Source organism: Cherax quadricarinatus, chromosome 7 (assembly GCF_038502225.1).
Source record: "Cherax quadricarinatus isolate ZL_2023a chromosome 7, ASM3850222v1, whole genome shotgun sequence".
Classification (NCBI taxonomy): domain Eukaryota; kingdom Metazoa; phylum Arthropoda; class Malacostraca; order Decapoda; family Parastacidae; genus Cherax; species Cherax quadricarinatus.
In genome coordinates this window covers 3,377,458-3,392,896 of record NC_091298.1, presented here as the reverse complement: position 1 = coordinate 3,392,896, position 15,439 = coordinate 3,377,458, and the positions used below count along the sequence as shown (strand labels likewise).

Genomic DNA, 15,439 nt, shown 5'->3' with positions numbered 1-15,439 from the left:
TCCTCTGTAGTGCGATTTTGTTGGGTAAATACAATTTAAATAATACTTCAAAAATTGAACAGTTTGTGGAAAGGCTTTATAGTACTTGCTGTTCAATAAATAAAAAAAGGCTTTATACGAGCTGACTGTATTCAGAATATCTACTCTGGTATAAACTTGTGAAAGATATAGGAGTGTTATAGTTGTTACTGAATTTCTTATTATAAGCGTCATTTTATGGTAGGCTTTCCTGGCTCTACATATTTGGGACGACCCCTTTCCTTCCCCTATAATACATGTCTCGTGATTTGTCTGAACTTTTAACTCAGAATTTGACTGATGTCTCGTAAGAATTTGTAACTTAACCAGTTTGAGGAAAATATTGTTTGTTGGTTAACTGAAAATTTAACATTGGTAAATGAACGTAGTGAAATGAGGATATGCTGTATCCCCGCTCCCTCCATCCCACACAAGCATGTTTATCTTCGTCCCGCACAAAAACATTCCACACTCATAAAAACATAGGAACGAAGGCCTACTGGCTCTTGCTAGGCAGGTCTAACTCATACCCATACCCACGCATGTATCCGTCCAACTTATATTTGAAGTTACCCAAAGCTTATGCCTCAGTGATGCTACCTTGGAGTTTGTTCTACTTATCCACACCCATACTACATTCCCCACACACCACTACCCACGCATCACACACTCCACGAACCCAGCACATTGAACCTCGTCACTCTAACCCTTTTTTCTTCTTTGACAACTTTACCAAACTCCGTCTGGCTGAGGAGCACCTGACACTTTCCGTAAACACTTTGGCTGCTTTTATCTCAGAGTGGGTCACTGTAGGTAAGAGGTTTATTCAGTGTATTCGAGAGAGAAGAAAGATAGAGAGAGAGAGAGAGAAAGTCAGTATGTATACATGTGTTGTGGTACTATACATTTCTTTATTGAAGAAAATTGGATGCATGAGATGTGGTGATATTGTGTTGTGCTACCGTGTTCTCTACTGTTGTAGGTACAGCGCGGACGGGGGAGCCTCACCTGTACTACTGAACACCTGTACCAGCTGGATCAGCGCTCTCGAGACACCCTCAGGGAGATCCTTATCATGAGTAACGTGTTAGTATCCTCCCTCTCTCCCTTCATCACGAGTAATGTGAGCATACTACTTGCCTTCCTCCCTCTGAAAGTTCTTTGTGACTCACTGTCTTCCTCGTCATGTTTTATAGGCAGTCAATACACCTTGTTTTAGTTTAACCATAATAGTTAGGGGGGCTATTAATTTACGGAGTTTGTAATTGTGCCGCCTGAGCGGCTAGTTTATTGTGTGCACTCGCAGCTCATCCAGTGAGCAGCAGCTCAAAAAAAAATTATTAGACGACACAGTGGGTCTTGATCAGACTCCACTTGGCATTGCTACATCACTAGAAAGGAATATTAGTCATTTTATAATTTAAAATTACTTCGTATGTAATACAGTATGGAATACAGTTTCAAAAGCGACATCTTTCCACTTAAAAACATTACTCATAATCGGGTTGCAGTCTTCTCTAAAAACAGTTCATTCATCTAACGATTCTAGTCGATGCAAAATGTTGATGCAACCAAGATTTCGGATATCTTATCATAAACAGTAAGGTGTTTTGCCACATCCTTTAAGGTTTACATGGAGGTGTATCTGAAAGGTTATATATTTGGACACTAAGATGTAATGTCCCGGTGAATGGCCCTGTCTCTTGTGTACACAATTTGCATTTTCTTACTGAAAACATACAAACCGTACTGCCAGAGAGATACTTCTAGTCTAACCTAGACTAGCCTAAGTCTAGCAGTAACATCTTCCTATGTACTAACTGTGGAAAATTGCATTTATCTGGATGTAACTCATAATGTACATACCAGAAAATGATAACAAAGATAATTATTATTTATCAGAGTTACATAGACAAGTAGGAATTTGGGACACCTAGGTCGCAAAAATGTCCCCCTTCGATACCTACCACTGTCATATCCACAAGTTGCTCTGGACCTATTAATTAAATGAAATATACATACAACAGGAATACTGGTAAATATATAAATTTGTGGACTGTATATTAAAAATAAAAAATGATTATATATACACACATTTACATGACAGAAGGAAAATATATCTTAATATCACTCACCAATTTGACTGGAGATTAATGTATATCATACTCAGAAAACCTCACTGTCTATCTATGAAATAACACTGGCCAGGATTACACACAAATCTAGAGAGCTTATCTGAGGTTCCTGGAGCTGTTTTGTCCAGTCGTCTGATATCTCAAGTTATGCAGGAATGCATATCCACCAATTTCGCCTCCTATTTGAGAGGTGTCAGCACAATTTTAACCTCTAGAGCACGAAAAATTCTTCCTCATTCACCAACGTTTCTAATACAAATTCGAAACCAAGATGGCGAGTCTCGTCTGCCCAGACGCAGGCTTTCCGCTTTCTATGACATAAATATTATTAAATACAGTATGGCCATCTATTTACATATAAATACTGAATTTCTGGAAAATATATACAGTATTTTCTACACTAACCTTGTTACTTTCTCAGTAGATATGTTTAACTTTGCACATTTCATTACGATGGATAATGGATCTGCTAGTGCCTTTATGTACTGTTCTCGTTTGCTAGTTCCTTTCTGACTATTTTGTAACCGTCTGTTGGAAAAAAATTATACTCAACATTTTCTTTATTTAATGCTACCTTAGCTAATTCATCAACTTCTTTTTGTTCCTGGAGGCGTATATGAGAGGGAATCCACAAAAACTTAACTGTAATTTCTTAATAATTTGTGTAGATCTGTGCCTAGCTTCATACACAAGCATGATACATTCAGATCTCAGGCTATTTAGCCCAAGTAATAAGGAGAGTCAGTTACTATATGTGGTCGTAGTTTCCACAAGCTTGAGAGTTTAATTGCTAATTCTAATACTCCTCTGTATTATAGTACTATCAAGCTGGTTTACGATGGCAACACTTCCTGCTGTGGTGTTCCTTCTTTGTTAAGTTCTTATGTTGTTCCTGGCCTTCGATGTCACAGTTAAGGGAGCAGTCACATAGGAACTGGACCTGCCCTCCATTTCCTTAGATCACTGTATGACTCCTACTACTTTAGCGCTTCCCCACGAATATAATAACGAGGCCTTGGGCATATGTACAACGCCTGGGTATCTTTATTTGATTTTTTTTCATTTCAATACAGAAGTGATTTATGGAGACAGTAGACATGATGATTAGTTCCTCAGCATTATAGTACTCTACAAAGAAGTGTCTGTGCAACAAGCGTTGCACAGACATTAGACAAATGTGTAGCAGGTGTTGTCTATTTTCTCAATGTCGCTTGTTTTTGTCAGTGTGTATTCTGTTCGTTTTTTCCCCGTCATCGTTGCCTGTTATTGCAATTTTACCCAACATGAGAAAGTCTGATATATGGCTCTTTACGAAGCGTAAATGTCTGACTATTATTAATACTGACTCTGATGAAAATCTAGATCAGATAGTCTTCGATAGAGAAACGGCTTATTGTATCTCTTCGGGGTTAATAATTCCAATAAAATCTCTTTCTCTTCCTCTTCCTTCTTATTCTTTTTCATTCCCATCGACTAGCCCGTAGTTCAACATATCTCTCTGCCTCCCTCGCCAGCGTCATTCTAATGCCATGCCTTTATCCTCTTCCTCGGAAATATATCGAGCCTCATCACAGAAACAATTTTCGGTGTCTGAGTTCCCAAACCAATTTCATTAAGCAGACCTGGGGTTTATTGCTTCCATCTGTTATTCTTTTCGCATCTGTTCTGTGTTCGACTCTTCCTCGCCATCAGCTTCTGATTTGATTTCTCCTAATGCTTATTTTATCACACTTTTCTTCGTGTTAGCTCGTTTCGATAACATTCCATTTTTCTCTCGTTTGTCGGACATTCATCTGCTTTCTTTATTTTGCTCCCTTGCCTGTAGCACGCTCTCAATAATATCTGATTATTCTTTTCATTCTTGAGACGTAGTAGGGACTTAATAACTTGTAAGGGTATTCCAGCGTTTAGGGCCTTACAGTTCCGGATTCGAATCCAAATGAGATTCTTAATCAATGTTTATGACAGTATTGAACGACTTGGAATTCTATTAACACAAGTTCACCCGTTGAAAGACATGTAGTATCTGTTTTCTATACCTTCCTGATTTGATGTATTTTGCAAATTCTCACTCAGTGCTTCCGTGAAGATATAGATTAATAACTTAAACGAAATTGGAGAATTTCGTCTCTTACTATCCGTAAGTAGTTATTCTGAATTAATGGAATCACATATTCATTTTGAGTTGTTGCCTCTATAGATCGCTCATACCATCATGCTTTTCACGGACTGTATCACATGTGTGATAAAGAAAACAAACTAACTTCATTTGGGGACTCCCCTTCCCCTCCTCTCCTATGTATAATTTCTCTCGTCCTTACTCTGGGATGATGGAGAAATCTTCAAAAATTCAATTTCTTCAGTGTTGTGGGGTAGACTTAATGAGAAATGGTAATTCTTCAGTGATAGCAGCTCCAGTTATGCTGGAACGAAATTTTTGAAGCTCCTGTAGCTGATGAACCCTTGGTGGAATACTTGACGGTATCCTCATTGCTCTACAGAAGTCTCCCGGCTCAGCCTGACAGTTCAACACTTTGTATGAGCCCCATCCTACGTGATGGAACGTGACAGAGAAACATAGCTTTGTTCCTGCTGTGTAACCATCTTATAAAATAGGATAGCATTATAATTATTGTAGTCATAACTAAGCGCTAAACCCATAAAATAGGATAGCAGCACAGTGCTGATGTATACAATTTTTTTTAATAAAAAAAAATAGGTTCAGGGTACTTGTGTCATTTGAATTCTGAGTTCCCAGGTTCACTTATACAATTAGTAGATTATTAAAAAAGCTTTTATTCATCCTTTTAGGATCGTCTTGGAGATGCTGGTAGAGGCCCGGGGCCGTATGGGGGCTCTTCATGGGCTGGGGGAGGCCCTGGCCACTCTGGACCTGGTAGTGAGTCTCGCTCATGCCGCCGCGCTAGGCTCCTGGGTCAGGCCAGAATTCTCTCACACTCTGGCCATCCGTGCCGGCAGGCACCCCATCCTCGATGTACTCTCCACCGTGCCACCAGTACCAAACAACACGGTGAGTGTCATTATGTTTCTGTCGTAAAACACTGCATCTTTGCTGCTATAGATTAATATTTCTTGTAGTGATTATTTACAAGTGTTCAATCCCTGTTGTGGCTAGTTCCTTCAAAAGGGATGCCTTGATGTTGAGGATGGGCTCTTGATCTAAGGAAGTAGACGGGTAGCTCCACTTCCCTAAAGAACAGCTCTTCACTGGCATCCAGGCACCTCCCTTGAAGGGTCTGCTGCTATTATCGATGGGGTATTGCACTATTTCGTTGACTATATATTCTTTAACCCCCCGTGACAGTTCCTGAGCCCCGAGAACAGAGTGATTGTGTTGACGGGACCTAATATGAGCGGCAAGAGTACCTACCTTCGTCAGATCGCCCTTATTCAAGTCCTGGCGCAGGTACGAACTCTACTCAATAAAACTTCCTCCCATCTTGGCTTCTGGCATAACCTTCTGCCTTCAAACATTCTCACCTGCACTCACGTCCATTCCACCTGTTATCCTTGGTGCAACACTCCTTGCAACACCTTTCTTGTTCATTGCTGTTTGGTTTAACTTAATTCAAAACCTTGTTGGTCTGTTGTTGGTGGTACAACTCTAACTGCAACACTTTCCCGATTTATTGTTGTTGGTACAACTCTTCATGCATCATTTTGCGGGTTTATTGCAGCTGGTGCAAATGAGGTAAATGAGTCTGGAAAAAATTGCAGAACAGCATCTGGTCACCTCATAGAGGACACCTTTGTAATGTTTTTTTTTTATTCCACTCTTTCGTAGCTATATACAAGTTACATTTTAAAGCTTAAGAATCCATTCAGATTCTCTACATAACAATAGGCAATTACCTCCTGTTTTTATAGGCATGTAAGCTCTCTTCGTTTTCCTCTTTGAAGCAAGTGCAAAAGAAATCCCCTTTTAGAGAAGAGACTCGCTTCTATTGGGCATCCCTTTGTTTTAAAAGACAATATATTTAAACTTGCCAAAAATATCTCTTTGTACCGAAGACCAACATTGTCAGGGAAGGGGGAGAACTGTTCAGGTTTTTCTTTGCAGACAGGTTAAATGGAAAAAAAAACAGTTACAAGAAAATAAAAAAAGTCAAGTGACAAATGTTAATTTTAACATGACGTTTAATAAATATTCCTAACGTTAATAACCACAAAAACGTGCTAAGCAAAGGTGATATAAATAGCATTACTCTTATTTTCCTTGCATTCCCTGCTGACTTACTTGGGACTTTAATTCGGGACACAGCAAAGAACCTGATACACATGCAGCATTTTACCCGCAAGGCGAAACGTTTCACTCTAAGAGGTTAAACTTTGTGTAAGTTTCTTCTTTGCAGTGTATAACACCATTGTGGGCTTACAGCTATAAATATCTACGTTTTCCAGGTAGGAAGTTTTGTGCCCGCAGAGTTTGCCTCAGTGCGTCTCGTTCGTCAGATCTACACTCACCTGGGGTCTGAAGATGCCCCCGAGAACAATGCCTCCACCTTCCAGGTCCAGGTGAGGCAAGATTATGTAAGGTTGAAGTCAAGACTATCCAGGTGAGAGCAAAATTTTGTCTAGGTGAGGGCAAAAAGATGTCTGTTTGAAGTCAAGACTATCCAGGTGAGAGCAAGATTTTATCTGGGTGAGGGCAAGATTACGTCCAGGTGACGGCAGTATTATATCTAGTTGAGGCAAGGTTGCCCAGGTGAGAGCAGGATTATGTCTAGGTGATGACAAGATTATGTCTTGGTGAGGGCAAGATGATAGTGAAATCACGGTATTTGAAGCTAAAACTTACATTACGTGAGCAAATAACTCGCACATAGGAGAATGAAACTTACGAAGACGTTTGGTCCGACTCGTACCATTAACTAATGTTATTGTACCTTTTTATTCTTATCCGACGTGGATTATTATTATTATTACTACTACTACTATTGGGAAGCAGTAGAGATCATAAAGCGTCTGGAGAATGAGAGAGGAGCACATGGAAAGGAAGAACAAGGGTTTGGCTGGGAAGAAACTTATTGTTAGTAGCCTAGCAGGAACAGTAGCTTCGCAGTTTAATAAAAATACTAGTGCCTTCATGGCCTAGCGGTAGCATTAGTGGCTTCGTAGCTTAGTGGTAAAAGTAGTGAGTTCACAGCCTAGTGGTAACAGTTTCTTTCGTAGTCTTGCTGTAACAAGTGGCTTCATAGCCCCGCGGTAACAGTTGTGGCTCCTGTCAGAGCTCATGGTATTGTGAAATATAACGAACACCAGATGAGGATAAGATTAGACAAGTCGATATTTTACGATAAGAAAAAATGTCAGTAAAAAGTATAAAATAAGGAAAGTAGGGAGAGAGTGAGTACAAGAGCAGAGATGATATATAGCGGAGAGATAACCATTACTCTGCAGTGGATCGTTAGCTGACATCTCTTGTATAGTGCCTCACGTCAAGCTACGACTTTTTCCAACCCCATAATATATTCTTTTTCGGAAGAAATGTGTGTTCCAAGTAGGAAGATTAGAAGTAGAATCGTAGTAATACATTTAGAAATTTCTGCTTAATGTAGATTCAACCAAGTTCTGTAATCCTAAAGGTGTCATCAGTTCCAGTGGTCTTTCCTTTTAATCAGCAGTGACAAGTCGACTAGATTTTCAAGGTAAAGTTATACAACATGTTTCTTCTTTATCTTACATTATTGCTTGTAAAAAGAATCACGTAACTATCTCCGATAGGATAAGGAGAACACAAGAAAAAAAAGACACTGCAACAGGCCTGATGACCTACACCATGCAGATCCCTATCGAATCCCAACCCCACAAAAAAAATTTCCTACCAGTAGTGACGTGTACTTAGCTCAGTAGTGACGTGTACTTAGCTCAGTAGTGACGTGTACTTAGCTCTGTGAAGACCTGTTTGCGCGCTCTCTACGAATTGAAGCAAGATGCCCTTCATCGAGCAACTTTACCAACAGCTTAAGGAAGAATTGAGGATGGCGAAGATGGAGATTCGGCGACTGACCGAGGAAAACAAGAAGATTCGTAGTAGTCCTCCTGTTTTGAGTCCTCAGGTCAAGAAGGGAAACTGGTCAGTGGCTGGACAGCAGGGAACGAAGTTGACGATCAAGAGGACGAATGGAAAGGTAGAAACGATGAAGAAGAAAGAGACTGCCGTGGAAAATGTTGTGGAAACATCTAATACATTCTCAGTGCTACCCGACGAATGTGAGTCGACTACTGGGAACGTCACGACGAACGACATTAAGGAAGGTAAGAATATTGTTGTTGTTGGGGATAGCCAAGTTAGGTATATGGATAGGGCGTTCTGCTTGAAGGACAGGAGTAGGAGACAGAGAGTTTGCTTTCCTGGGGCTGGGATGGAGGATATTGTTAGCCGTCTGGATGACATCATGAGAGGTAATGGGAGCAATCCTATTATCTGTCTCAGTGCTGGAGGCAACGATGTTGGCAGACGTAGGAGTGAAGACCTGATTAGCAGGTATAGGTCAGCAATAGAAATAATTAGGAGTAAGGGTGGGAACCCTGTCATATGTGGTGTTTTGCCAAGGAGGGGAGTTGGAAATGAATGGTTGTCCAGGGCAATTGGTGTCAATTGCTGGCTGGACAAATACTGTAAGGAAAATGCGGTAACATTCATTGACAACTGGGACCTCTTCTATGGCAGAAATGACATGTATGCCAGGGATGGGGTTCACTTATCTAGGTCTGGGGTGGTAGCACTGGCAACTGCAGTGGAGGGAGCAGTTAGGACTTTAAACTAGGAATAGTTAGTGGTATGGGTTTTGGCAGGAAAACAGTGAAGTCCCAGTGTAGTAATATTACGAGTTCTAGGGGAACTAGTAATAAGCAGAACGAGGTAGATATTGAAAAGCCAGTGACTTTGGGTGATAAAGACAGTAATAGGTTTAGTAGAAAAACAGAAATGAGCAGGAAGGGTAAAGAGAAAGGAGTCTTTCAATGTTTATTATGCTAATTGTAATTTGTAACTCGCCAATAAAGAGTAAGAAAAAATGCTACTGAGGCCCCGAGAGCCTTAAATATATAATGAAGTGTAAAAATTCGCTTTTACTGTTGGTAAAATCACCTTTTTTTTATGGCTACACTCAGGCTAAGAATTCTAGCGAGACAGGAAATGTGGCAGACTGCAACGAAGAGTGGCGGCAAGTCTCCAGTGAATTTTACCGAAGAATTGCAATGAGTGAATGTTGCCTGCTTTGAAGAAATACAAGTCTGTCACTCTTGTTGACGTTTTAGACTCGATTTTGTAATCTAGCCACTACTTATCTATTTCCTGCAAGCTGACTTATAATGTGTGTGACGAGTGCTTGTGCTTGACCAGTGTTTATCTGCAGTCTCATTCATTAATGACATCACATGGACACATCCCCCACACACAAAAAAAAAAAAATAATATTCATGAAGCGTTAAACCCCTGTAGGCCATTCAGCACTTACAGCATGATTATACCGATCTGATCACAATAAATTCCGTGGAACATTGTTGATATTTGTTTTAAGTAACATTCATCATCTTCGTACAAAAAAGAAGGCAAGAGTTTTTTCTTTTGTCTCAGGAAAACTTTGAAGAATCTTTGAAGTGGATGGAATCCTGCAGTCAGAGGCTTTTACACCTGGGGTGGAAACCAACGCTGTACTGGCTTAAAACAAGCAAGAAATAATTACGCCACAAAGGGATTCGCTAGGGATAAGGGACTAGTATATGTTTGGTTTTTCTCGTGCGAGTTTACTTGCCTGTGTATCAGGGGATCAAACTCCAGCTCCTGGTGGGCCGCACAGTGTTTAATTTCCTTCACATAGTATCACGTATTCTTTTATTAATATTTATTTTTTCACGGTAGATAATGCACAGAGGTCAACTAACATCCAAGTAGCTATTTACTGATAGTCGATTTATTAATATTATTATGATGAAATTAAACAACTTTAATATACGACATTTCACTCCGAGTCGAGCTTTATTGAGTATACAGAAATGAAACATACAGGCACTGAGATAAGATCAAGTGGTAGAGGCATCAGTGAGTCAGTGAAGACGGAACTCTGGTGATAGCGAGAGAGTGCTGAGTCTTGGAGTCAGGTAGAGGTTTAAATGTTTTATGTGTTGATCCTAGACAATGGGTGCGATGCGTTTTGCTAGTATATATATTTTTCTGTTTTGCTGCATTGTTTCGGTGAGGCCAGTAACTGCCTTTCTTTGACTTCTGTATTTCCTGCCTATCCTGAGTAAGTGATGTACCTGAATCACAGATGAATGATGCGAGTCTAAGTGATGAATCTGGCCTACAGATGATGGTTAACAAAGATTATTAAAGCTCACATGACAGTGTATATACACTGAGAGGCACATACTTCTTGAACCACAGGTGAGGGAAGCGAGTCCAAATAATGTATGTGGTCCACAGATGAGTGATGTAGCACACATGCTGAGCGAGGCGGGGCAGGAGTCGCTGGTGCTGCTGGATGAGCTGGGTTCTGGCACCAGCGTGGAGGAGGGTGCGGCCCTGGCCTGGGCCATTATGGAGGCTCTCATCCACGCTCAAGCTACCACTGTCCTGGCCACCCACGCTCTCTTCCTCACCAGGCTGGCCAATCTCTACCCCAGTGTGGCCAAGTGAGTATCCCCCAACACCCCCTCCCCATTGGGGGCCAAGTTAGTACCCTCCCACCTTAACCACCCCACCTCGAGGAGCTCTATGACCCCGTAACCTTACTTCTTGACAGCTACCACCTGGAGAGCGAGGACAGCGGTGGTGGTCACCTTCACCTGAGTCATGTAGTTCGCAAGGGGGTGACCCAGGCTACTAACTATGGACTTGCTATGGCTGCTCTCACGCCCATCCCGCCCACGGTGCTGCAGCGCGCCAACACCCTGGCCCTCACCATGACCCCGCCCACGCAGGTAATATTACTCATTACTCTTTAGTTATGCAGTGGCTCTAGTCCAGCCTATCCACATTGCTGGTGATGTGTGTGTGTGTGTGAGAGAGAGAGAGAGAGCAAGGGCAAAGCTATATAGTGTAGTTTTCGTCGCATTTTTTTTAGGTAGTGTCTCGTAGCTTACCCATATATTTTTTTTTCGTTCACCCTGTGTTATGTATTTTCTCATTCACCCTGTGTTATGTATTGTCTAGTTCACCCTGGGTTATGTAGTTTCTCGTACATCATGGGTTATGCATTTTCTCGTTCACTCTGGGTTATGTATTGTTACGTTAACTGTGTTGTGTATTGTCTCGTTCGCCCTGTGTTATATATTTTCCCCCTCACCCTGTGTCATGTATTTCCCCCTCACCCTGTGTTATGTATTTCCCCTCTCTGTGTTATGCATTTCCCCCCTCACCCTATGTTATGTATTGTCTCGCTCACCTTGTGCTATATATTTTACCGTTTATCCTGTGTTATATGTATTGTCTCGTTCACCCTGTACTATAATATTTTACTGTTCACCCTGTACTTAGTTGTGGTTGCAGGGGTCGATTCACAGCTCCTGGCCCCGCCTCTTCACTGTGTTACCTATAATATCTTATACTACATACAACCTTCCGACATTGACCTGAAGGAATCTCTTAAAATTATCTTGGCTATAAAGGAGAACTTTCGCCCATACTAACTCCATTTCCCCATAAACGAAGTGTTTGGCATACTTCCCTCACGGGAAAATAACGCAGCGTGTTTTGCATACCATCATAAATATAACAAGGAAATTATCAGCTGGACGAGGGCGATGCAAGGACAACCAGGCTAGGATGGAAAGTAGCACCATTTTATTGTTTATAGTTGAGGGGGAAAAGTAGTGCATTGGCAGCATCAACTCTTGCAGATAATGGCTGAAATGGTATTAAACTATGTAGGGAGAGAGATTTTTGTTATTCAAGAAAATTGGTTGCATCAGCAATGTGCTGCTATTCTGTGTGAAAGTTGTGTAGTGGAACACCCGCAGTGTGCTACTACACTAGTCTGTATGATAGTTACATAGTGGGAACACCCGTAGTGTGTTGCTACACTAGTCTGTATGATAGTTACATAGTGGGAACACCCGTAGTGTGTTGCTACACTAGTCTGTATGATAGTTACATAGTGGGAACACCCGTAGTGGGTTGCTACACTAGTCTGTATGATAGTTACATAGTGGGAACACCCGTAGTGTGTTGCTACACTAGTCTGTATGATAGTTACATAGTGGGAACACCCGTAGTGTGTTGCTACACTAGTCTGTATGATAGTTACATAGTGGAAACACCCGTAGTGGGTTGCTACACTAGTCTGTATGATAGTTACATAGTGGGAACACCCGTAGTGGGTTGCTACACTAGTCTGTATGATAGTTACATAGTGGGAACACCCGTAGTGTGTTGCTACACTAGTCTGTATGATAGTTACATAGTGGGAACACCCGTAGTGTGTTGCTACACTAGTCTGTATGATAGTTACATAGTGGGAACACCCGTAGTGGGTTGCTACACTAGTCTGTATGATAGTTACATAGTGGGAACACCCGTAGTGGGTTGCTACACTAGTCTATGATAGTTACATAGTGGGAACACCTGTAGTGTGTTGCTACACTAGTCTGTATGATAGTTACATAGTGGGAACACCCGTAGTGGGTAGCTACACTAGTCTGTATGATAGTTACATAGTGGGAACACCTGTAGTGTGTTGCTACACTAGTCTGTATGATAGTTACATAGTGGGTACACCCGTAGTGAATAAATAACATTATATATATATATATATATATATATATATATATATATATATATATATATATATATATATATATATATATATATATATATATATATATATATATATAATTGTAATATTTAGACTATGCCAGTTGCATTTCCCACAACCTAATATTCTAAATTACCTAAGTTTGTAATAACAGATTATTGCAAGCCGTCATTGAAAATTATTTAAAACTATAAATTTATATAAAATAATTTTAAATGCAATTTGTAGAGAACAGTTTTCATTAGTATAAAATTCTATTAAGGAATTAACAAAAATATCAAATTTGCAGGCAAAGCCTTCCACAGTATCAAATTACCAGAAGCATTCCACAACGCCACAGCTATTTTCACCATGATAATAAACGTTCTGCAATGATACCAGCTGCAGCTTGCTAAATGAACATTGTCTGCAAAGTGAAAAGTGCTTCTTGTCCATAATGTATTTCCTTGTTCTCATTGGTAACTGGTTATATTCTGGTGTATGACTTCGTTGTTATTGTTAGGGGAGGTGTGTGTGTGTGTGTGTGTGTGTGTGTGTGTGTGTGTGTGTGTGTGTGTGTGTGTGTGTGTGTGTGTGTGTGTGTGTGTGTGTGTGTGTGCTCGCCTTTCAAGACGCCTATTTGTGGTTGCCGGACTCAGCTCCTGGCCCCGCCTCTTGGGACTCAGCTCCTGGCCCCGCCTCTTGACCTGGCTCTTGCAAATTCTCTGTCTCTTACCCTCGTGGGCTCTATCGTACATGCTCTTAAAAACTGTGTATGGAGCCGCCTGCCTCCACCACTTCGAGATAATTTCACTTCCCGACCACTCTGAGACAATTTTTTTTGTGTGTGTTCTCTTATATGTGGTTGCAAGGGTCGAGTCTCAGCTCTTGATCCCGCTTCTTCGCTGGTCGCTACTGGTTTCACTCTCGTGGCATCGAGAGCTCTGTCTAACCTCTTTTTTTAACACTGTGCATGGATTCTGCCACTACCACTCCACTGTTCAGGTTGTTTCACTTCCTGACTACTTTAAGACTGAAGAAATATTCTTAACGTTCCTGTGACTCGCCTGTTTTTAAATTGTAGCTGTGTTATTGTCTTCCTGTTCTCGTTTCTCAGTCTGTTGCTTTCCATCCTATTAATTTATCTCAGTATTATATACATTATCATATCACTTCTAGTCCTTATTTCCTCCGATGTCATCAGGTTTAGCTCCTCTAATCTCTCCTCATAATACATACCATTTTAGCTCCGGGACTAGATTCGTTGCAAACCTCTGCATTTTTTTTCAAATTGCTTGTCATGCTTGATCAGGTGTGTGTGTATGTGTTAATGATTGAACTAGGTAAACACCGGAGGTACTTGCAGTGCAGTTTTAACACATTTTGAAAGCACATTACACTTCATTAACATGCAACACAACTGGTATCATCCCTGAATTCACAATTTACATGGAACCCACACTAAATGAAATTGCTAGGCTATGATAAAGTATCGCATTAAACTCGGCATTTTTTAAATTGTACGCTCACATATACCATATCGTACATACACTAGTCTTGATGCCAGGCCTCCAGCACAGAAATCTTCGTCACTATTATATGAACAGTGAACAGGTATTTAAATAGGCCCCTTTACCATATATAATAATGGTTTTTTTGGTAGTCACGCATAAATATCACACATTTCACACAATACCTGGCCCTCTTAGGGCTAGGTTAAAGTGGCGAGAACTTTAATGTTCAGATTTTGCAACTGATACTTTTAAAGTACACTTTTATCAGTGGTATTATACCAGTTGTCAGTTGATAAAGTCCCTGGTGGATGAAACTTCTCAGTTATCATTATCATCATAACTAAGAGCTAAATCCACAAACCTTATCAATAAAATTCCATAAATTTCAGTGTCCTATTACCATACACTTTGCGTAACAATGATTGCATTTCATACCGCTTGCTTGCCCTTGCTCAGGCCACAATCCCATCTACAACCTCAGGCACCTCTCTGCACACGTGTGCTACCCCACTTGACTCTGGGGGCCACCACCAAGCATCTCTGGAGAATTCTGCAACTAGACCATATGATTCCTTGAGCCGCCGCACTCCCCTGTCTCACGAATTATCTTCCTTCTCCTCCGATGACGGTCATGATGTAATCGTAGAGAGCGGAGTTAGAAGCACTGAGAAGGACACTGAGGCCCGAGATACGGAGCTGAAGATGCAATTAGAGGCACTCCTCCAGGATTTTATATCACAAGTGGTGCAGCTAGAATCAGACCATTTGTCTCAGGATGATTCACAGGTTTCAGCTGAGCCGTGATACATTAAGCCAGATAAAGTGTTCGTTCACAGCTAGTTGCTCTTTCATTTTGACCAAAGGAGATTTTTAATTGGTCTTTATTGTCTGAGAATGAAGAATTTTGTTTGACAAAGTTAATAAAGAATAATTGGTTAGTTTCATATGTGACAGATATTGAAAGAAATAAAAGTTACACTGAATATATTTATATCTAGACAGATTTCATGCA

The 15,439-nt window shown here is 40.7% G+C and overlaps 1 protein-coding gene across 1 annotated transcript in view; it reads left to right on the top strand.

The window, feature by feature from the left end:
• The window catches only part of LOC128686789 (mutS protein homolog 4-like), a 37,498-nt gene extending 22,267 nt beyond the window's left edge, over positions 1 to 15,231 (top strand). The window contains exons 14-20 of the mRNA XM_070082714.1: positions 1,001 to 1,104; positions 4,965 to 5,184; positions 5,479 to 5,580; positions 6,576 to 6,689; positions 10,606 to 10,814; positions 10,925 to 11,102; positions 14,884 to 15,231. Coding sequence (XP_069938815.1) covers positions 1,001 to 1,104; positions 4,965 to 5,184; positions 5,479 to 5,580; positions 6,576 to 6,689; positions 10,606 to 10,814; positions 10,925 to 11,102; positions 14,884 to 15,231 — 1,275 coding nt within the window. The remainder of the gene's footprint in view (positions 1 to 1,000; positions 1,105 to 4,964; positions 5,185 to 5,478; positions 5,581 to 6,575; positions 6,690 to 10,605; positions 10,815 to 10,924; positions 11,103 to 14,883) is intronic.
• The last annotated feature ends 208 nt before the right edge of the window (positions 15,232 to 15,439 follow it).